Below are 23,218 nucleotides of genomic sequence, written 5' to 3' on the forward strand. Positions count from 1 at the left end.
AAGCACCGTGAATCCAAGTACAAACAGAGACATTGTGAGTGTGAGGGCTGGAAAATAACTCAATTCTGTTCTTGGGTTGACAGACTTCACTCTTGAATTCTGACAGAATTGTCTCCCTTTACAGAATAAGCTATTAACGCAGGGAATGACTGGTATATTTCAGTTTAACACATCTAAATACACTCTTACCACAAAATCAAACACCGTTACTGTAGCATTTTGGAAAATTCAAGGTCCCATATTTGGACCTTGACATGAGTTGATGTCTGGTATTTGAGGGGCTGATGATCCTACTGTATTTCCCCATAGTGACAGTGAGGAACAAATATTGTGATTTGCATTTGTGCAAGTTACTGGTTTGCATGTTAGTGCATAAACGCTTTGTAGTATTGGTAGCTGGCACAGTAGCAACTTCTGCTTGTGTCTGCCAGCATGTGTGACCAGACCGGTCAGATGCTTTGCTATTATTGTACTGCATAACATTTCCCGCCAATGTTGTTTGATGGTTGCAGTTCTGCAGGTTGTGTACAGGCACGTGACATGGGTGAGGAACAAGTGAATACACAACAGGATGTCATCAGGAATCTCCTACAACCTCAAGTCAGAAAGAGCAGATGATCAACAGTAAAGAGGAGAATGTGGACACGTGGATGGTCTTGTCTTCTATCAGTCCCTCAAGTTTTCACATTTCTGTGATTGTGCAATTCAATGCAAATTCAACAAACCATTTCACACAACATTTCACAATTTTCCATTTTACACCATAGTTACCATATACATTTCCATTTTAATGCATTCATTTCATAAAAAATGTAAAAGAGATATCTTGTTTGAGTAATCGGAGAAACACAGTCACAGAGCAGATTGGTGCCTTCGCAAAGAAATCATGATTTTATTTACTGTCACTTCACTATTTGAACTTTGCAAATAAAAGTAGAAAGTGTAAAAGCTGTGATTAAAAGGATCGCAAAACTTGATCGCAAAACACACACTGGTGAAATCCAGGGGCGACTGCTTAATACAGGCCAAACGACACACACACACACACACACACACACACACACACACACACACAGCGAGTCCAACCAGAGAGTCAACATCTACTGCACATGCATATTTATTGAGACATGTTCTATTTAGAAATGTAAACAATATCTCCTTGTTGGGAGGATTTGGGCCAACATTGCCAAAAGTATGAAAATGAAAAGTATTATCTTCTTGCACATATTAAGATCATACAGAACATTGATCAGATGTCGTGTTGTAAAAAGGGCAGTATACTGGATAAGGATAAACTGATCTGGCTCCCTCAACTGTTGGATCACAGTAAAGGAGCCCAGTGCTGCTATCTGCTGGTCTTCAGGATTGCTCTTGACAGAAGTTGGGGTTGGATGTCAACCACTTCACAGGACAGTCCCTGCAAACACACACACACACACACACACACACACACATAAGATAAACATTTTGGCTTGTTCAGCTTTGGCAGAGGTATGAGCTCTAATGAACACCCTTCCTTTAATATGTTTCTGATATTGACATTGAATCATTTGTTTATATGGAATGTTAACAGGTCATTCAAAGTAAAGAAAACAAAACCCAAAGAATGATCACTTCTAGCCTCTTTAGCTTGTTGCTCTGGCTCCATCAACCCCATTTCCAGTGGAGGGTGCTGTTTGCATTTTAAAAGTGAGTTCAACTGCTGTACCTGCTGTAGAAGAGGAGGCAGATTTATATTGAGTTTAAAGAATGTGCTCAGATATCAAATATACCCCAAAAAGTAGAGGAAGCAGTAGTGGCAAGCTGAGAGCATAACTATATTTATACATAGAGCTTCAGTGAATCCACATGCTGTGTAATGGAAACAGGAAACGTGTATAATAACATGAGGCCTAGATAAGGAGATGCCTAGCAGATGTCTTACAGGTTGCCATGGCAACGGTGCAGCAGGAAGTTCCTGAAAATCGAGACTCGTCTGTGTCATGGGATGCTGTGCCACAGCAACTTCACACCTGTTGGATCAGAAATGTGTAGGAGGCCTTCTGTAGGAGCGAACCTCAATAAATATGTAACCATATGCAATATGATAGAATGTGACACATTCTGGACAGAAAGATCAGTAGAGAGAGATAGGGCAGGAGCTGAGCTGAGAAGCTGAGAGGAGACAGATTTGAGTGTCCAGGCGTGCCTTTTTGCATGGACGCAGAGCATCATGCTTGGACCTGCTTGAATGTGCAGCAGTCCTAAGAAAAAGCACTGATCCAGGGAGAAAAGAGCCTGACTACCAGACTTTGTTAACCAGGAGAGTGTCATTCAGCCTCTACTTCGGGACACATCCTTGCCTAGCTTTCTTAGATCAGGAAGGGAAACCCTGCCCAAATGCGACAGACCACTAAGAACTGTGTTGCGATTGTCTGTCCCAGAGCCCAGCGCTTTGAACCAGGCTTTGTGGGGAGTTGTTGTCGACAGAAGAGAAAGCAGGAAAGGCAATGACAGTCCAAGGGGTCAGCCCCCAGTGCAAACACCCCCACCAGTAGTGCAGAGTTTCAGACCTCAGAATACTCCTCCATTCACCTCAACCTCCACCTGGGGAGGAGGAAGAAGATGCGGAGCACCTTGACCCTCAGCAGCCAGCGTTCAAGGAGGAAAAGGGAGCCATGTATGGGGTGGCTATTTCTCCTGAAACCCTTGGTAGGGATGAGCGTTTGACATGGCTGAATAGAAACCAAACAGAGCTGAAAGGCCTCGACTGGGCTGCTATTATTTTGTTGTTTTATGCAGTGCATTTATACTTTCCAGTGTCCTATGCATTTAAATAACCTGACTGACAAAGGTTCCTCAGTTACTGGATATGCAGTGTTGTACAATATGAGAAAGAGAGAAGAGACAAAGTGAAAGACTGACAATGAAATGTCAGCAGACCAGAGGTTTTGTATATTTTATGGAACTTAATTCAATTTTGAAAACTTACATCCAATGGCCTTTACGCTGATCAGCTTTGTATTTTCTCTTTTCACTTTGTGATAATGGATTCCCACTGTAAGCTGCCCGTGTTTACTTCTTTGCAGGTGGAAATATGACACTTTTTTTGTGTGTGGATGAAGATGAAATCAGCTGAAAGAAAGCATGTACAGTGAAGGACGTAATCGGCAAGTGTTGTTTGTACCTGTGGAACTTCTGTCCCTTCCTCCTCTGGTACTCTGTCTCATCCACTGTCCACACTGCTCCCTTTCCTCCTTCGACCCGCACAAAATACTTATGCAGGCTGAGGTTATGGCGTACAGCATTCTAGGAAAACATTGGCATTGATTTAAAGTATTAGATATGTTCCTATAGTTTTACATTGCTTACAAAATGGTTTGTATTTCCATGGTTAATAGTTGTCGTTTGTTTAATTTTCCATATATTCGCTTAGATAATTTTCTAAATTCATTTGATTTATGTGTACTTTAAAGGATATTATAAACTCAGAAATACATGTACATTCATCTTATCATTTCTGTGTCGATGATATGTGCACGTCATCAGAATTTGGTTATACATACACGTGTGCAATTTACATGTGTGAACCCATTGACAAGATGAACTCCAACATTTAGTGTCGATCCCAGCCAGCTCATTCAATGACCTTCTCCATTCCCAAGCATTCATCATCTGTTACATTTCATCAGCAATTGTTGTGATTAATTGTCTGTACTGTGGTCAAGGCAAAAATGCCAGTAAGCCATATGGATAGACGTAATAGAAATCCAATTTCAATGTATTGAGTCAGATTCTAAATATTGTAGCATTCCCTATTGACCAAAGGGAGGGGAATACAATTTTATTTTTATTTTTTGTACCCAGCCGTTCATGAGAGGGAATCTCATTCATGAGAGGGAATCTTTCTTGGAATTGCCTCTCGAGAGGTTTCTTCCTTTTTTCCTTTTACATTAAGGTTTTCTTTGGAGTTTTTACCTCGTCTTCCTAGAGAGCTTTGGGCGGGTCTGGAATTTTCCTGACGTAGGTCTGTAAAGCCCTTTCAGACATTGTTTGTGATATTGTGTTCAAGAGATACAATTTACTTAAATTCATTTAAAACAAGATTAAATCAATTATGACAGAGAAAAGTAAAAGAGGCCTCCGGGCATATATAACAGCTGACAAAACTAATCAGCACTATGGCCTTCTATTATGTTTGTGTTATCTTATTAATGTGGTTGAGAGTTAAGAGTTGTGATGTCTGGGAAGGTTCTCAGTCATCCGGGTCATGGTATCCAAGGAAAGTAAATCTTAGGCAACTGGACTTGCTGGTAAAGGCTTGAAGACAAACCTTCCAGGTGGCAGTGTTGTGTCGGAAGTAGAAGAACATGGTGGTGAACCAGTTGTAAATCGCATTCAGTGTACACTGTTTGTCTTCAGATTCCAGTATAGCCTGCGTGTGTGAGAGGAAAAAACAAAACAAATATTTTTTTTATCCTACTTCAGAATAAAAGGTTGTGATAAAAAAAATATTTTTTTCCACAGGGGTTGTGGCTGCTGCAATCAGAATGGCTTTGATGACAAAAATGGACATAAAATGTAAAATATAACATAACAAAATGCCATGTAATACCATTGATATCAATATAAGTAATAAGCTATGCAAAGCAATAATGTGACTTTTCTGGGGTTTTTTAAATTTTGTAAAGACAAGAAACAACTCACCCATCTGATCAGGTAGGCATAGGTGTATGGAGGCCTGATGTTGTTGTATTTGTAACACTCAATGCTGGTGAACAAATCTGTAGAACAACCAAGCAAAGCCCATGCTTTCAAGGCAATTCCCAAATAGATAGAAAAACGCAGATTTAATAGCATAAAATCTATTACTGAGGACATGGAACAGAGATTACAGGCCATCATGGCACAGGTGCAGAGGGTCTAAGTGCTTAAGTGGGCCTGAGTTATAGACCTTGCACCAAGGGGCCTATTTTCGGTGGTTGGATTATTAAATAGGTTTTGTATGTTTTCTGTCTGTGTCATTGGTTTTACTTGTGGCTGAAAAGCTGTCCTTTGTTTCATGTTCCCATCACCTCCTGAGCCACCTTCCGTCCTTATTTCAAGTGTTTTTGTACTACTTGTTTTTCGTTGCTCTTTGCCAGTTCATCATGTTATCTTGTTGGCATGTTCCTGTGATTCCGTGTTATCTTGGTTTCTCTCCCTAGAAATGTTTAAATCGCCTAAAGAGGCACCTCTTTTCAGTACATTTCGATAACTGCTAACTCACCAATGGGCAGGAAGCACAGTCTCCTACTTGCTTCTATTTTTCTATGCTTCTATTGTTGTCTATTGTTCGACTATGGTTGAATTAGATTTGTGTTTCTTGTGTTACCTGGCAAAAGGTGGGTTCTACCAGCAGCATGGTACCCATTTCGGACCAACTCCACATGTTTAAAGCCCCATTGTTGGTCCCCACTTCCATCAGCTAACTGGTGCTGGGGTAAGAGAAGTGGGAGGCTGTAAGTCCAGTCTGAAGCTGCCTTCCGGATGGACTGATGGAGGGGAAACGACAGCAAACATTTTCAATTTCATTTTTCTTCTTTCCAGAAGAAAAATCAGAGGGAACCAACTGCAGCTGTGCATTCATTCTAAATCTTCAAGAGATGTTGCTCTAAGGACCGCTGCATCCAATTAATGTGTAGTTAGATTTTTGCATTCCTTTCTTCTTCTTTTTTAATATAAATGTATTTCTACTGAAGAAAGCATTTGACAATGAGCATACAGTTTGGGACATTTTGGAGATTGTTCTTTGATACAGAAAGAGGGGGAATTTACATACATTTCTATCAGTCCATCACATTCTTTATGCCATAAAAGGGATGAGAACCAACATACCAGGTGAGTGTATTTGTGTTCAGAGAGGTGAAGATGAAGTTGCATTGCTAAGAGTTTCTGTTTTTCCAAGATGAGCTGAAAAAAAAAGAATATACCAAGTGAAGGTTTGATCTTACATTCAATACGGCACTTCCTAGCTCTATGTCATAACATTATCCTTTTAATCAGAGTTGTAGGAGCTCACACTAAACAGATATTGTTTATTTTAAATATGGATAAGGGTCGTGCATGGTGTAAATGCAAGACACATCATTTGACTTAACAGGTGACTAAACAGCGTTTTTTTAAGAATGTATGGGAAACACAATGCAATGTCCTAGAAAATGATTGTCGGAGGCAACCATATTTTGCAGACCCTATCACCCACAACTCAAGCATAAAGGGTTGCAGTTTTAACCTTGTACCACCACACATCCAACTTTAGATTCTGTGACGGTGACACAAAGCTCCAACCCTGCTGATCTATTGCATTAACAGTGTCTCATCTAGTTTCGGATGTCTCATCTAGTTTCGGTTGTTTGCCTGTTTTTAACCTTTTTGAGATGTTTCACATCCTACCTACTACCTAGTTTTGCCCCCATTGCAGCTTTCTATGTTACTAATTAAATTCAATTAAAGGAAAAGTATAATTTCAAAAATAAGGCGTCAGAGACTGTTATGTAACTGTTCTGATCAGTATCATGTTGTCAAATGGAGCAGAACACTCATGGTATAGCTGTTGCACTTCTAGACTTAGAAGGGTCCTACCTGACTCTCCATGGACTGAACCATTTCCTGCTGGACCCTCCACTGGGCCAGGCTTCTTTCACCATGACTGTGTTCAGAATAAAGATGTCTAGAAGACAGTACAGACAGAAGTTACAATCCAGATTGGGTCCGGGGGAGCCGATACCCTCTCTACATTTTAGAGTATGCTTAAAACTTCCCTTTTTGATAAAGCCTATAGTTAGGGCCCTTAGTTATGCTGCTATAGGCCTAGACTGCTGGGGGACTTCCCATGATGTACTCCTCCTCCCCTCACTATCTGCATATTCATGTCATTGCATCGTTACTGCATTTCACTAACTTTACTTCTTCCCTGGAGTTTTCTGTGCTCTCTCATCTCAAAGGTTCTTGTGGAAGCCTGTCCTGTAGAGATGAAGACCCTATCCTGCTAGAAATTCATCATTCAACTGTTATTAATACCATTAGTCATATTTCTTAAGATTATCGTTGTTGTTGTTGCTGTACCTCTCTGCGTGTCTCTCTCTCACACACTTCCTGTCTGTCCGTCTCTAACTATCTAACTTTTGTTTTGATAAATAAAGTGAAATTGAATATTGTTGTATAGTGAGCTATCCAATTATGTAAATCTATGTATATCGTTTTACAATGACATTATATGCGTATGTAACTCTTAAAACAAACTTTTTTAATATATGCCGATTTCAATAGTAATGGTGTGTGGTAGACGGGTGTTGATAAAGAATTTGTAGAAAGAAGTGGCTGGAATGCTGTTTCAGTCGCAGCTGCATCTTAATTGTTATTTAAGAATTACCTAATTTCACACTTGCAGTGAGGCTGCAATCTTTTGACCTTGGATGTACACCAGCAGCTAAAAACCTGATGACAGTTCACTGGATCAATGCCATGGAGCAAAAATGTAGTGTTTGAGCTGAGCTTACTTTAAGAAACTCTGAAAATCTTCAGATGGTGCCTCGCAACCAGGCCAACAACATAGGCCCCTTACGAACAAAGCACTGGTGCTGTCCTGGATACTGGAGGGAACAGTAAAACAAGAAAGCCAAGTTTATCTCCACACTGTTACAGTACCAGGGAACAGTAGACTGTACTCCTGCCTGGGAGTGTGCTTGTGATGTTTTTGAAAAGGTATGTGTGCAGTTCTGAATATGAGATTGAAGCATTTGCTTGACATATGAATGTGATTTGGCAATTACATCACTTTATTTCATTTCATTTGAGTTTTACTAGTTTTCTGAAAGGAACACATGAGTTTAAAGCTGTCTTCACCTCATGCATCAAAAGGTTGTTGTGTTTCCTGTCTAAGAGGCCACAACAGCTAGTTTTCCTTGGGGGAGAACAGCTCAGAAAATCCTTCTAGTAATAGAAAGTGAAACAATACACTGGTAGATATATCTTTACATTTCACACAGCAAGGGATCATGGCTATGACTTGGTATCTGCTGATACATTGAGTTATGTGCACAATTGGTCATTGTGTATAATGTATATAGTGAGTTACCCATCATGCAGCCTGGCTTTAATGAGGTTTTGCTTTGGACCATCTCTCCTTAAGACGAAGAAATCATGACTTTGCCTGGAGAAGGAGTTCAACTCTAGAGACGGTGACTGTAGACGGTGGCTTGTGTCCTGCTCTTCCTTGCAGTGGAAGAGGTCTTTCAATGCAGCATTGTCTTCAACAGAGGAAGAAAAGACATTCATGTGATTGAGTTTTTAGCTTTTTATCATTAATAATAAGGTCCCGGTAAAGGCTGTCTCTGATGTTGTTGTGGTGTGGAATATTTCGATGAAGACATGTCTACGTACTGTTCAGCTTTGTGGAGGTGGTTTGAAAAAGCTGACATAGCACTGATGGTCTCTGCTGCTCCTGTCTGATGTCCTCCATGCTCCGCAGCACTGTGGAGTCAAAGTGAAACTCGACCACATGTTTACTAAAGAGTGTGACAGGCTGTGAATTTTTTAAAGGAGTAAATAGAAGAGTCTGAAGCAGTTGCTACAGAATAGAACAGAACTCTTTTTTGTCTTTCAATATTCACTCGTGTACTGTATGTGGTATATTTCAACCTTTTTGCTTATTTGAAATCTGCATGAAACATAGCTACTGTGCATATAACATAATGTTTTTGTCCTTTAGACCTTCATCAGATAACAAGACAACTTCAGCTTGTACTTTTCAACCATGACCTGGCCCTTACTCTCACCTTACTGGTCCCTGCCCCTTTTTAGCTCCTCATATGGTCCAGAGAACAGTTAATATCATGATACTCAACTTGGGCCCCTGTTGACTGCTTGCCTCTGCCTCACTAAGTTGTGTGGCACTTCTTAAATATTTTGAAAATAAATATATAAAAAAGAATGTGAATCTGTTCATCTCCCTTCCCTTCTCCCCTTAAACATCAATATAATAAATCTATAGATGCAGGTCCTTTAAATTTAACTTTATGTAACACACAAGCACACAAGTAATAAATAAGTGATAAGTAACGTGTTCATATTTGAATGGCAAAAGAAGTTTCTGCCCAGTTACTGTGGCAGCTCTGGTATAAACAGTTCAGGTTACATTTACATGATTAACTTTTGCTGAATGTTCTTGGTAGAACTTAATGTTTACCGTAAATTATACCGTAAAATTTGATTTCCCTGATTCTAGCTCAAACGTTGTTGTTGTCACCTCGCAGGCAGATTTCAGGATAAAGTTATTAATTCCTAAAGAGCTACTTGATGGTGGAAAGGTGCAACAAAGACATCTGATCTTAATTAGAAAAGCAAACCATATTCACATAACATCATTTAACAGAAACACTTTCATATTTAAACAATGTGCAAAACTGGATTGGAAACATGGCTAACGAGAATCCAGAATTCTCTGTGGCCATACTGTATGTCATATCATAATATAGCTCCACCAGGAGAAGCTGTGGTTACACACAAATACACTGACACACACAGATTCACACAAGCAAACACACACAGGAAGGGGAAGAGAGAGAGAGAGAGGGAGAGCGAGAGAGAGAGAGAGAGAGAGAGAGAGAGAGAGAGAGAGAGAGAGGGAGAGAAAGAGAGAGAGAGAGAGAGAGAGAGAGGGAGAGAGAGAGAGAGAGAGAGAGAGAGAGAATGAGAGAGAGAGAGAGAGAAAATAAAAACCAATAACCTGCACATATACGAAAAATGCAAAGAGGCGACACAGACAGATGCACATCCACCCACAGAAACAGGAATTGAGTAGAAAGTGAGAGTGCTCAGCCTGGTTGTGGCTTCTCTCTCTCTTTCTCTCTCTTATAGTTACCTTCGCTACATTTTCCTCTTATCTTGTTGAAAGAAACTCCAACAAGGTCAAATGATTTGCTTTGTCAAAGCAATGAAACGCTATTAGATGCTGGTTATGTGATGATGATGAGAGGTGATGTGTTTATCCGTTTATCTGTGTGCTGCATGGCAATATGTGGTGGTCACAGTATTGCCATGTTGTGTCAAGTATTTACTGGATCATGAGATCAGCCTCATTACAATGTGGAAAGTTGAAGATGCCTCATATTGGTACTAATGTGTGGGTTTTCACAAGTCATATGCTTCCATAACTGAAATCAAATATCTAATTTGAAGTGATACTTTGAAAAGAATTTGTAGGAGACTCTTGATTTGATATATTTCACCTGAAATAACCCCAGCAACTAAAACAGTGTTTAAATATTACACAATATTAACCAATGGCTTATAAACTGACTGATTTATACTATAATACTGTAAAAGAAAGAAGAAGAAGAAAAAAAAAGAGAAGCAAACTGAAGCATTCGTCGCATTCAAACAAATCTGCAGTCTTCAAGTGCCTAAAAACTGAAATGGAGATGGTGATGGGCAGGATGAGTGTGTGACATGCTGGTTGTGTTTAATGTGACATTTTAATAAGCTGTTTTTAGTTGATGGTGTGATTTCCCAAAAAATGTTTTAAGTCAATGAAAATTCTCATAGATATGCCAATAGATAAATAAAAACGTATATATACATAATAAATTAGCATATATATTTATGAGTGAAGTCTTGTCAGTGGTGAATTTCTGTGATTATGATAATGATTTATGAGCACTAGTTTATCCAGGAACATCATGTGTCATCTACTTGTTCATCTGTGGACAGTTTGTTTTGTACTTTAAAGTGCATACTTTAATGTGAATAAACTGAATTGTTTTTGTGTTAAATCACATCTTTCACTTGTTGCAGATGAGTCTGATTATGTTTTCCAAACCAGTCACAGAGGGTAAATTGTGATTCTGGACGTCTGCTAAAGTTTAATGTCTCAAAGTCTGCAAGTTTGACCTTTCAAATAGGAAATGTATATTAAATAAAAATTTAATAAATATTTTGTGGTGTGCAAAAATGTTTTTGACATCAGACCAACTTTAACTTAAACCTCACCAAACTTTCTAAGCAAGCATTCTCAAAGGATAAACAAGTCTTCAAACAGCTTTCATTCACTTTGTCTCCGCAGCAAGTCACATCCAATACCGGAATAGTTTCTCGAATAATCATCCTCCACGGTTGTATGGTGTTATTAGCTTCCTCAGATATTAAAGTAAACACATATCATCACACCCTGTATCAACTATTACTATTTCCTATTTTCTTCATTAGATGTTTTTAGTTTATTCCATGCAGAAAAGACTCTTACCTTCACAGAGCTGCTGCCAGACTGAAAGGGCGACAGGAAACATGCCTGTCTATACCTACAAAGATCTGTGTGATGTAAGAAAGCTCATAAACAAAGCACATGGAGCCTATTACACACATTGTATAGGTCACGCTTTACATAAAGGACAAATATTTTGTTATCTTTGTACTTTTCCATTGCTTAATGACTAATAAGAGCACATTTATACAGGTAATAGTACTGACTATTTTTCATAGTTCAGTGCACATGATTACTGTAATGTGTCTTTACAGATCTCCCCTAAAAAAGCAATACAATTGCTGCAGCAGCTCATTCAGAGTCCTCATCAACACTTACAAATTTCAGCACATAATCCCACTCCTCTAATCATTCCACTGGCTTCCTGATTGATTTTAGAATACAATTGCGTCTTGGTTTTCTGTACAAACCAACAAAGTACATCTTAGATTTGCTTCTGTCTTATGGAGACTTGAAACTTCTCTATTTGCCACCGTCTTTTATGAAATGGGGGCTACTTCACTCCTGCACTGCACCTAAAGCCTAACTTCTTTGTTGTTTTTCTTTTCTTTTCTTTTTTTCTTCATTTTCTTGTCTTTGAATTGCCTTATGTTTTATATCTTGTTTTGTTTATATTTTCATGATTGATGTACAGTCAAGCACTATGAATGATCTAAAAGGTTCTATTTAAATACCTTACCTTGTCTTCATTACACATTAACAAAGTTTTTAAGAATTTATAAAAGCTAGCTTATCCAGGAACTTTATGTGTCATCTACCTGTTCATCTGTGGACATTTTGTTTTGTACTTCAGATTTTGCTCCTCCAAATGTTTCTTCATGCAGATAAAAAATAGATGGAGAATGTATTTAAAGTGAATATACTGACTTGTGATATAATATTTTTTTTACTTGTGGCAGATGTGTCTGATTATATTTTCTAAATCAGTCACAGAGGATATATTGTGATGTCAAATCTGAACTCTAAAGTTTGTTTAAGTCTAATGTCATTTGATACAGGGCCAACAAAGCTCATGACAGATTAACTGTTTATATTACAGATTCCAAAAATAGAAAATCTAAAATAATATGAATGGGAAAATAAATAAATAGAATAATGACAAGCAGAGAGTTAATCCATCTGATATATACCATATATATTTGAGATGGGTTTGGAATATGCAGCAATACCCAGCATGCACACACACACACCCTCTCTCTCTCTCTCAACACATCCAGCCCATCTATGGATCTCCTGCATCCAGCATTAGCACAACCTCCTCCTCATCTCTTTCCTCTGACAACTAATGCATGATCTACTCAGTTGAGTCTGGTTTAAGCTCAAATGAGAATAAGTCCTGGTTCAAATAAATTCCTTTATTTTATGGATTTTAAATATATTTTCATGTAATGCAAAACGTGTCAAATGTCCATCTCATTCCCCTTTTTCTCAAGGTTTGAAAGTATTAGTATTTTTGTAATTGTTGCATTTTTGCATTTCTGTGTTTTTCTATTTTCGTATCTTTGCTGGTGTTTGAGTTTGAATGATTTTGGTTAATATTATCATACAATATATTGTGTTTTATACACAATTTTTTTTAATAGTTAGAAATTAACTGTTTAGCCCAAGTAGTCACTGCTATTATGACTGCTATTATGACTGGATATTCTACTTGTTGGGGGTGGATTTGTCTCATTTATGAGATGTGTTTCTAGTTAATTTGGTATTTTGGTTCGATAAGTATTTACTAATCCACCCAGGAGACATTTATTGACTTATTCTGTCACATTTACATTTTAGTTTTGGGGCAATATGGTGAACGTGCTACATACATGCACACAGAGTTACACTATGACAATGTAAATATGCCTGTCACCCACAATCATGTTTTAATATCTCTGAGAACATCTTTGAAAGGAACTTCATCTCAGTCTGAAAAGTAGAAAATGACAGAGAATGTGGAAAACTTAAGAGCTCCGATGGTTAATTATTTGAAACTTACAACTAGAAAAGTGTTTATAAGAGCTAATATGTCTGCTAATGCTGAACAAGCCTGAACTGAGCAAACACCTAGACTAGTGAAAATCCTCTTCTGCAGTTAATTCTGACTCATTTAGAAACTTTCCACAGAAAAGGTTAGTGTCAGCACTGGACGTTTGAACTCGATTGACACAACCAATGGAGGCAGGCAAAAACATCACCTGCTTGGTGGAGGTAGCAAACTGGTAATTATATGTATTATATAGAGTATATATTATATATGTGCCTCTTGCTGGACAATTTGCCATACTTAAGCTTCATTTCATTCGAAATAACAAACTTGCATAAGAGATAACAGTCAATCAAATAACTCTCTATTATCAGTGTGTTGTGTATATCTGTATGTGCTATTGGGATGTATTTTTTAATTCTTAATGTTGTGTTTATGAAATGTTGACAGAGCTAAGATTCACATGTAATTCCTACCAGAATCCCCAACAGCCTGCATTTTTACAACCCTTTCTTTCTCATAATAAAAAGAGATAATAATAACTATCAATACACTCATTAAAAAAGCTTTTTGTGTTCAGTGAGGATCATATCTGCCTAAAAGTGGTCTTCTACGTCATAAATCTGATTCAATATTAAATTGCATTGGAAAACATTGTCTGATTAGATATGGACATACTGTATATCAGATACTAGTACATTTAATAATAAAATATAACCCATTCAGTGATCCCTACGGATAATACAAATACAGATTTATACCTACATATAAAACATTATTCTGTATGACTGTATGGAGCGAATGTGACTCAGTGTGACCTCAAGAAAAAAAGATCAAACTTGTAAAATGCTGAAAGCAAAGAATAATATTAGTAAAGCTTTGAAGAGGAAACAGAGAATCGAAACGACTGTTGCCTACCACAGAGATGTTCTATTTAATATGCTGACCTTTGGCAGCATGAATAATAGCTTGAGAACAAAGTGATTACAGCTGATAATGTCATACATATGTTCCTGGGCTTCCCCCCACACATCTCTCTAATGCTTCCTCTGCTCAAATGGATCCGTATGTCATTTTTGATTGTTGATAGCGTTACTGTTGTACTGGTGAGTGTGATCATTCTCACTCCAAGCAATCCAATCCAAGCAATGAGATTCAGTCAACAATCAACATTGAATGAAATTATTTCAGACAAAATCAGCGATCCATCTTTCTGACACTCTAGTACATGGACTTTACTTAAGTGCTTCCTTTTTTAGAGGATTTTATATACAGTCCCTTATGCACTGCTCCAAAGAATTAAGGAGACACTTGGTAATCACAGTATTACACCAAGTCAGTTAAAATTTAGGGATATCAATCTGTCCATGTAGTAAGAACGAGTGATTGTGAATCAATTCCACCTGCTCTGATGCAAATTAAAGTGACAACAGGTGTAAGGGAGAAGCAAAAGCAAGACAACCCTCAAAAAGGTAGAATGTGGTGTTCACAGACAATTGCTCCCTCCATATCTCTCTTATCTCTCCGTATTTACAAATTTGAACCTTTTTAGTTTTGTTTGTAAATGACCTCTTTCGGTCCAACTTCAGTACCTTTACTGCCCACTAGGAGTCGCGGCATACACTTTAGGAAACTGGTTTAGATATGATCCTCTTGTGAGGACGACTAACAAACTTTTCCTTCACTGTGCCATATTTCTCTGTCACTGGCAATTCCACAGCTCGTCTGGGCATATTTTGCCACTTTCCTGAGCTAGACAGGAACCGTTTCATCTACAATGAGTTCAGAGTGTCACTGCATTCTGTGCTATTTAAGGTTCATATAGCTAGATAGTTGTTGTTGTTTGTTTGTTTTTACCATGTTTTCTTAATGAGATAGTATTATTGATGAATGAAATCTTCTCTTGATTTGTATTCATCAATCTAACCATGAAGCTATGTTTGCATGCATAGAAATTATAAATTGTATATTTTTATTTTCTATTTCCCCAACTGGGCTCCGAAAACCAAAATCCAGAGGAAAATACTAAATAAAATCGTGGGATTTAATATACTATTTCGTGCTAATCAAAACTGGTGAATGATACGTCCCTGTTTCGTAGTTTATAAGTTAGTCTGGGTGACACATTTTGACCGTTTGAATATTGACAGGATTAAAATCGGGTTAACCCTTTCTGGTGAATAGACGTGGCGTTAATTTCCGAAAGCTGCCGAACGCGCATCCTGTCGACTCCGGAAACAACCGAGTGTGTGTCCAGCTGCCAGCGCCAGCAACGGAGCAGGAATTCCATCCGAGATATCTCCATCATTATTGATAGAGCTACCATCTTTAAAATGCCGGCTTGAGCTCTGACGGGCTGCCGGACATGATGTGGACAGGCCTTAGAGTCATCCAGCAGCCCGAACCCGAACCCGAACCTACACTGGGCTTTCCGTCATCAGGAGCTTACTGCTGATTTCCACTGAGATCCCTCCGTGTAGCTTGCTGCGGGATTGTATGAACAACAAACATCACTGACGGGAACAATGCGACTTCTTCAAAGCTCCACGCAGGAGGATGAGACGCTCTGCGGGACTTCAGCTCAGGTCTGCCCGCATGCCGAGAGCAGGAGCTTACAGAGGCGACTGTAGGATATCGTAGCTTTGTGTGACCGTAGGTGGAGAGATCAGGGGCTGCACATTCACACAATGTAACTGGTGACGAGGCCACATTCCCGTGGATTCACTGGCGTCCAGTGGGTGCCTGAGTGGAGACATGACATGCAGAAAGAAGAGGAAACGCTCCTTTGTGCTTGAAAGAGAACCCGTTGCAGGCTTCATGTGGTCATTTTTGACCACATCATAAATCACTTTTTTGGTGGCTGATCTTTATTTCTCTGTGTGGTGAAACATCCAGGTGGCTCGCTGTGTTTGGTGTCGGCTGTAGCAGCTGTGACAGACGTCTTGGAGGACAGCAGCCCTCAGCAGGTAAGCAGCTCCACTCTACAACCATTTTGTAATAATTTTGCCTGTATGTCTGCATGCGTGTGTTCTCCTGTACGTCATTCATTTTACCAGGGCTGCTGTTGGTTTCACAGCAGTCTCACCCACAGGCCCACACTGTGCCATGTTATCAGGGATGCTGCTCGTGTGCGTGCATGGTAACCATCAGATGAGAGGTGTATGTTGCAGCGCATGGATCAGTATGGCTGCTAATGTGTGGATGATGAATAACAGTGTTTTCCTCTAGTTGTACTGTGTGGCTCAGCACCGGGATAGCGGGGCAAATGATTTAATATCATTTTCCCAATGTGCCTTCCAGAGAGCATGAAGGAATAGAAGCTGTGTAATGTGTTTTTAAACCAGTAATAGAGCTGCTGCAGGCTAAGTGAGCAGAGGCCTGGAGCTGGGCCCCGCTCTCAGACCCTGTCTACTGCTCATCCACTGAGCTTTGTTGCCTCCTCCTCCAGACATCAAGCCAGTGGTATTAGGCTGCTGTTGCTACCCTGTTCCTGACAGTGACTCTGCCCTCCACCGCCAACCAACTCTCAGATTCTCAAAGCTCCTCCTTCGCTGAGCCCCTCATACCTTATTTTTGTGATTCCAGGCCTCATAGCTCCACAGGCTGCGATCCACAAAAATAAACCAGAAATGAATTCATCAATTTGCCTTCAAATTTAAAATGAATTGTGACTGAAAGCACCGTGAAATGATGCATTTGCTCTTAAAGTGGTTGTCCATCTGACTAAAGACTTGGTTTTGGTAAAAACATGTTAATTTGTGGGGTTGTTCTATTAACAGCCTCCTTTATGGTTCCTGTTTCAACTCAGCCAAATATCCACATTACTTTATTAGTAGGTTCATCATTCTAACCTTTAATTTCATTCAATTCAACTTTTTTTTACATAGCTCCAAATCACAGCAGACGTTAGCTCAAGGCACTTGAGCATGTAAAGAAGCCCATCATTCCTCTATGAGCAAGCACTTGGCAACAGGAGAGAGAGAGAGAGAGAGAGAGAGAGAGAGAGAGAGAGAGAGAGAGAGAGAGAGAGAGAGAGAGAGAGAGAGAGAGAGAGAGAGAGAGAGAGAGAGAGAGAGAGAGAGAGAGAGAGAGAGAGAGAGAGAGAGAGAGAGAGAGAGAGAGAGAGAGAGAGAGAGTAGTAAAACAAAACCAATAACCTGCACATATACGATAAAGCAAAGAGAGAGAGACCTTATGACCTTATGACCTTATTCATCAATATTTGTATATTTTTGAAAACTAGAAAATGATGATGAATCCCACCTGATCTTGACCCGGGTGTGCGTGCACTCTAGACTAAAAATATTTTCTTGAAATGGAATTATTTGTGAAGTTCAGATGAGAAAAACATATTTCAGTACCTGCGGTGGAATAATGACAATGAACAAACCAAGATTCTCTCAGGGCAGAACCGAGGCAAGCTGTCTATCTCTCCTGCCGAGGGAAGACATAGGAGGTGACAGGACCGGATCACTGAATAACCAGAATGCATATGGGCCAGCACACGCATGAATGACACATGGTCATCTAAACGGTCCCAGATATATAGGCTATATATCCAGGACGCCAACATAATGTTACATTCTGTGAACTCTTAGGTGAGCGTCATCCTCAGAACCCTCTTTGTCCAACTTGAAGAATGTCGCATAACCTTGATAAACCTTAGGGAACAGGGTTGCAAAAGTATTCATGCCATTCCACAGTGATGCATGGGTACAGTACCACAGCCTCTCCAAACAGGGCCAAGCACACACGAGGACAAGCCTGCAGGCCTCTCTGTCCCTCTTAAAATAAATATCACATATCAACTGTTTGTTTACATTATATTAATTCACAATTTACAACTTGAAAATCTCCAGCACTGTCAAAAGCAACACACAGATACTCTGAACCACTTCCAAGTTTCAAGCGAACAAACAAACTATTTTTGGTATGAAGGGGTGGAGGACAAATGCTTTGGGTTTTGGTGTTTGAGTCATCAAGCTGATGTTTTGGCTGCACTTGCACACTGTGTGACATAACAAGTCAGATCAAGCCTTTCTAAAAAAAAAAGTAGTGTCTGAGCGAGAGAGAGAAGCCACTTGTAATTGCATTTCCATGTCATTGTGTCTTTCTCAGTTAATCTTTAAGTCCCTTTCTAGCCTGTCTCTCTGTCTGTATCTCCCCCCTCCGTCTGTCACTGTCTAGAAATGACTGCATTTACCATCAGTCTTTCTGGGGGCTGAGCATGTGGAGAGACATCTGCAGACTCATGTCTCACCGCTACCTGCAACAACTCACTAACAGCCTGTGTGTGTGTGTGTGTGTGTGTGTGTGTGTGTGTGTGTGTGTGTGTGTGTGTGTGTGTGTGTGTGTGTGTGTGTGTGTGTGTGTGTGTGTGTGTGTGTGTGTGCGCGCACTGTTGGCAAAACGGGGCAGCAAAACTGAAACAGTTTCTTAAGACAATTTGCCTTCCTCTGACCGCAACAGGAGAACCTGATAATTAAGTCTCTTTTTTAAAATGAGAAATCTCAGCTCTATCATACCATGGAGACCCAGAGACTTAAATGCAACTGTACATATTGGAACATATGCAAAAGAAGAAAAAAAAAAGCATTCTGTGGAACAGTGTTAACCAATCCTTGACACCTCCACAGATCCTGGCGGTGTAAACGACAGGGACCAGGAGCCAACCCCCCGGCCAGCTGGATAGGGAGCAGATTGGTTGCGTTGGCGAAAAGGGGGGATGAATAACGCATCGGTCAGCGCACTGAAAGCAGCAGAGATGAATGTTACTGAATGGTATTTAAAAAGGTAAGCATGCATGTGAAGCATGCCTGCACGATTGGGGTGGCAGTAGCTCAGCCATAGGAGACTCAGCTGGGAACCGGAGGGTCACCTTCTTGGTCCATACAGGGTTCTAGTCCCCGTATGGACCACCAAAGAATTATTATTATTTCAGATACTGCTGTTTTATCTGTGATTCACCATTATTCATTACATTACATTACGATCATTTGGCAGACGCTTTTATCCAAAGCGACTTACATTACATTACCACCCTATGCAGAGGAGGAAGCAATTGAGGGTTTGGTGCCTTGCTCAGGGGCACCTCGGCAGGGACTCGAACCGGCGACCCTCCGGCTCCCACTCTTACATGTTCTTGCTTCTCCAATAAACTGTCCAATGTACGTAAATAACTGAAAACAACAGTTAGAGCACTTTATTGTTAACATCACACCACCACTGATGGGGTGGCAAACCTACAGTGTGTGTTTGGTTATGTGTATCTCAGTTTAAGGTTAGGTGGTGCATTGTTTAACAGAGATGTTGTAGGTTCATTTAAATCATGTTGAAAACTTACTTTTAAATTGGTTATATATCGGTTATACAATCCAAGTCATTTAACAAACTGTGCGAAGAACCAGAGAATTTGTTACCGTGTTATGTTGTTTTCCTGGTTGCGTCATCACGCAAATGCAAAAGAATTACTACATCCTTTTTTAGTTTTTGTTCCCGCCAGTGATCAATGTTTCTTTAGTAACAGGCTACGTACCACAGTTCTGGGTAGCTGTAATTAAACTAAGACCAAGGGCAACCTACACCCCAGTCTTGTTGGTTGAGTGCCACTAATTTCCTCAGTAAAGATTACCGTGAGATTTGCCCAGTCTACCTGACCGGAGGCCTGACGATGGTAATTTATATGGAAATTTGCTTTCACATCAGCAACTGTCATAATTGTCGCATGATATTGATAGTGAAGTCCTTTCCTGTCTGAGTCAATGCAAATTGGTAACCCAAACCCGGAAAAGATGTGATTCATCAACAGGTAAGTGGTGGTTTGGGCTGTGTCGTTTGCCGCTGGCAAACATTTTGTGAAAGCACAAATCACTGTGACTTGGTGAGAGGTCATTGCCCCCCCTGTGGCACTGAGGGCATCAGAGACATGCAGCAGAAGACCTTTGACTATGCGCAAAGAATGATGACATGGAAGAGGTGTTTCAAACCAGGAATGGACTCAAGGTGCGCCGTGGCTGAGGCATCCGAATGTATCAGTCAGATCATTCAGTTCAGAGATGCGAGAGTGGCCCCTAACTCTTTCAGTATATATGCATGTTGTGGATCTCGACCAGATGGTCACATGCCATGAATATCTCGTGCTTCACCAGTTTCTGGTTGGAGGTTGACAAACCATTGTGTTCCCAAGGTGAGAGGTGGCAAGGGAAGCTCAGGTGCGTGTAGTTTAATATTTGTAAGGAACCTTGCTTAAGGGTTTTATCGCTTGACTTGCGTACATCCTCAGGTTAAAGACGACTGGGACTAAATACCTTGGATTTGTTTCATTTTGAACGACACTGGATGAATGGATGGAAATGTACACACAGACTACACTAACCAGATGACTAATCTACTGTAATTTCTGTGTGTTTTCAGGGTCTGAGACAACCAAAAGGTACTACACCAAGAAAGGGATTCTGCTTGTCATGGAGCGATGTGGATTGATGTGTTCCATGTAATTTCTGGACAAGAAGCACCCACGAGGAGGAAGGACCAGCTAAAAGAACGAGGACGTGGCAGTGGTGGCTTTGGTGATTAAAGAAAGTGTGGCATGGCGGGGGGGGCATATGCGATGGCAAATGGAAATGAAAGCAGTGAAGGACCTGCAGGGCCAAATGATGGAGTTGTGGCTACCACTGGAAGTCTAGCAGCAGAGGGTCCTTCCTCAGTTGTGTCTACCTATATCAAACTCGTGCTGCTGGGGCTTATCATCTGCATTAGCTTGGTAGGGAATCTGGTGGTGTCTCTACTGGTACTACGGGACCGGGCCCTGCACAAGGCACCATACTACTTCCTGTTGGACCTATGCCTTGCAGATACCATTCGCTCAGCCATCTGCTTCCCCTTTGTGCTGGTATCTGTAAAGAACGGCTCAGCGTGGACGTATAGTGTGCTGAGCTGTAAAGTGGTGGCCTTCATGGCAGTGCTTTTCTGCTTCCATGCTGCCTTCATGTTGTTTTGCATCAGTGTGACACGCTACATGGCCATTGCTCACCATCGTTTTTACTCCAAACGCATGACATTCTGGACATGTGTGGCTGTGGTGTGCATGGTGTGGACGCTGTCTGTGGCAATGGCTTTCCCACCTGTTTTTGATGTGGGCACCTACAAATTCATTCGCGAAGAGGACCAGTGCATCTTTGAGCATCGCTACTTCAAGGCAAATGATACACTAGGCTTCATGTTAATGCTGGCTGTCCTCATTCTAGCCACACATGTAGTCTATATGAAGCTACTTCTCTTTGAGTACAAGCACCGCAAGATGAAGCCAGTCCAGATGGTGCCAGCCATCAGTCAGAACTGGACCTTCCATGGGCCCGGGGCCACTGGACAAGCAGCAGCCAACTGGATTGCAGGCTTTGGCCGAGGCCCAATGCCGCCTACTCTGCTGGGAATCCGACAGAACATGCACAATCAAAACCGCCGCCTGTTGGCAATGGAAGAGTTCAAAGCAGAAAAGCAACTTGGCAGGATGTTCTATGTGATCACGCTATTTTTTCTGGTGCTCTGGTCTCCCTATATAGTGGCTTGCTATTGGCGGGTGTTTGTCAAGGCCTGTACAGTACCACACCGGTACCTTTCCACCACAGTGTGGATGAGTTTTGCTCAAGCCGGGGTTAACCCTGTTGTTTGCTTGTTCCTCAACAAAGACCTAAAGAAAGGGCTTCTTTCCCACCTACCAGCCTGCTGCAGGACTAAACCTCATCTGCCACGAGAGCCTTATTGTGTCATGTAAGCAGAGATGCAGCAAAGCGAATTGTTGTGAGGGGGAAGATTGACTAACTGTGTCAGTGGATTCTTTTGAGCTTTGGGTAAAAAACAGTAAGTTTAATAGTAACAAAATGATGAGCATGTATTGCCCTACTCTTTTAACTTAAAACAGTATCAGAAATTGTACCTTTGACAACAGGACTAAGTACATCTATTGCAAAAACATGTAAGTAATAATGCCATCAGTTTGGAAACCAAGCCAGAGAAATAGCCACCCACAAATTAGACAAGGTCTTTGACAAGGTCTTTGGAGGGAATGTTGGTAAGTTCCCAGAAGAGACACAAAAAATGCTAATAGTTACCAAAAAGCAGAAGGTTGGCCACTTTTCCAATCTCATCAGGATACGTCAGGTCAGAAAGTCAACCTTAATATGATTATCATGCTGGATGGTTGGTTGTGTCAATCAATGATTTGTGCCAAAATACACACATTCTGGAATCATGTAATTGTGCTGACTGCACATTTTCATGGCGGCGTTTATCCGCTGCAATTTCAAGAAAGTGTATATGCTGATTTAGCAGGTCGACATACATCATAGTTAGTTTGTGTCATCCTGCTTCTGAAAATGTAAATTATAGCTTCTATGGATGAACATCTCATAACAGTTTACATACATACACACATACATATCAGTGGCAGAAACATAAAGAGAAGTGATGCACACCTGCTGTCAGTATTGTCTCTGTGTACTTCTTTTACTCTGCTTTTTGTTTCTTCTGATATAATCAATTTCCAAACATTTTATATGATTCAGCCTATTACTCAATTTTGTCTTTGAAAAAAGTAAAAAGCATCGTACCTAATGGAAAACTGAAGCTAAGGAATTCTTTAGACGCCTGTATAAACCTAAGAAGATCCCTCATAATTTATGATTGTTGGAAACCTCATAATTGGATACTCCTGTGATTTTCCAGAATGTAATGGTTTTGGGAGAAATTAAGTAAACTATGCTTTTTGTAAATTGGAGCATTTCTGGTGATATCTGCCAATAACTTATAAAACATTAATATAATTACTGTAACATCACTTGAAAAAGAATTGCTAATGACATTATTTTATTCCTATGCTGTTTTTTAACCAGGGCCATGATCTTTCTTTTTAAAGACATACCAGCTCAATGATGGACATTTGAGAAAAAAACAAAGCAAAGCACAGGCCT

The 23,218-nt window shown here is 40.3% G+C and overlaps 2 protein-coding genes across 5 annotated transcripts; one reads left to right on the forward strand and one right to left on the reverse strand.

The window, feature by feature from the left end:
• Positions 1-739: 739 nt before the first annotated feature.
• LOC143013497 (forkhead box protein P1-B-like) lies at positions 740-11,296 on the reverse strand. 4 transcript variants are annotated; one of them, XM_076167150.1, is made up of 12 exons: positions 8,404-11,296; positions 8,099-8,270; positions 7,521-7,613; positions 6,604-6,691; positions 5,857-5,931; positions 5,354-5,513; positions 4,687-4,763; positions 4,313-4,414; positions 3,167-3,288; positions 1,925-2,012; positions 1,055-1,417; positions 740-1,014 (listed from the first exon to the last, which is right to left on the reverse strand). In XM_076167150.1, exons 1-11 carry the CDS (start codon positions 8,480-8,482, stop codon positions 1,346-1,348), a joined length of 1,128 nt encoding a protein of 375 aa, XP_076023265.1. In that variant the 5' UTR covers positions 8,483-11,296; the 3' UTR covers positions 740-1,014; positions 1,055-1,345. The 4 variants fall into 4 exon arrangements, with proteins under 4 accessions (XP_076023265.1, XP_076023264.1, XP_076023263.1 ...); XM_076167149.1 differs by having other exon boundaries at positions 1,051-1,417; XM_076167148.1 differs by having other exon boundaries at positions 1,047-1,417.
• Positions 11,297-15,980: 4,684 nt separating this feature from the next.
• LOC143013291 (putative G-protein coupled receptor 173) lies at positions 15,981-22,973 on the forward strand. The gene is made up of 3 exons (XM_076166860.1): positions 15,981-16,216; positions 18,887-19,043; positions 20,664-22,973. The coding sequence occupies exon 3, from the start codon at positions 20,839-20,841 to the stop codon at positions 22,021-22,023; it is 1,185 nt and encodes a 394-aa protein (XP_076022975.1). The 5' UTR covers positions 15,981-16,216; positions 18,887-19,043; positions 20,664-20,838; the 3' UTR covers positions 22,024-22,973.
• The last annotated feature ends 245 nt before the right edge of the window (positions 22,974-23,218 follow it).

This window comes from Genypterus blacodes, unplaced genomic scaffold (assembly GCF_046128005.1).
Source record: "Genypterus blacodes isolate CSIRO-AG114 ecotype Tasmania unplaced genomic scaffold, CSIRO-AGI_Gbla_v1 ptg000156l_1, whole genome shotgun sequence".
Classification (NCBI taxonomy): domain Eukaryota; kingdom Metazoa; phylum Chordata; class Actinopteri; order Ophidiiformes; family Ophidiidae; genus Genypterus; species Genypterus blacodes.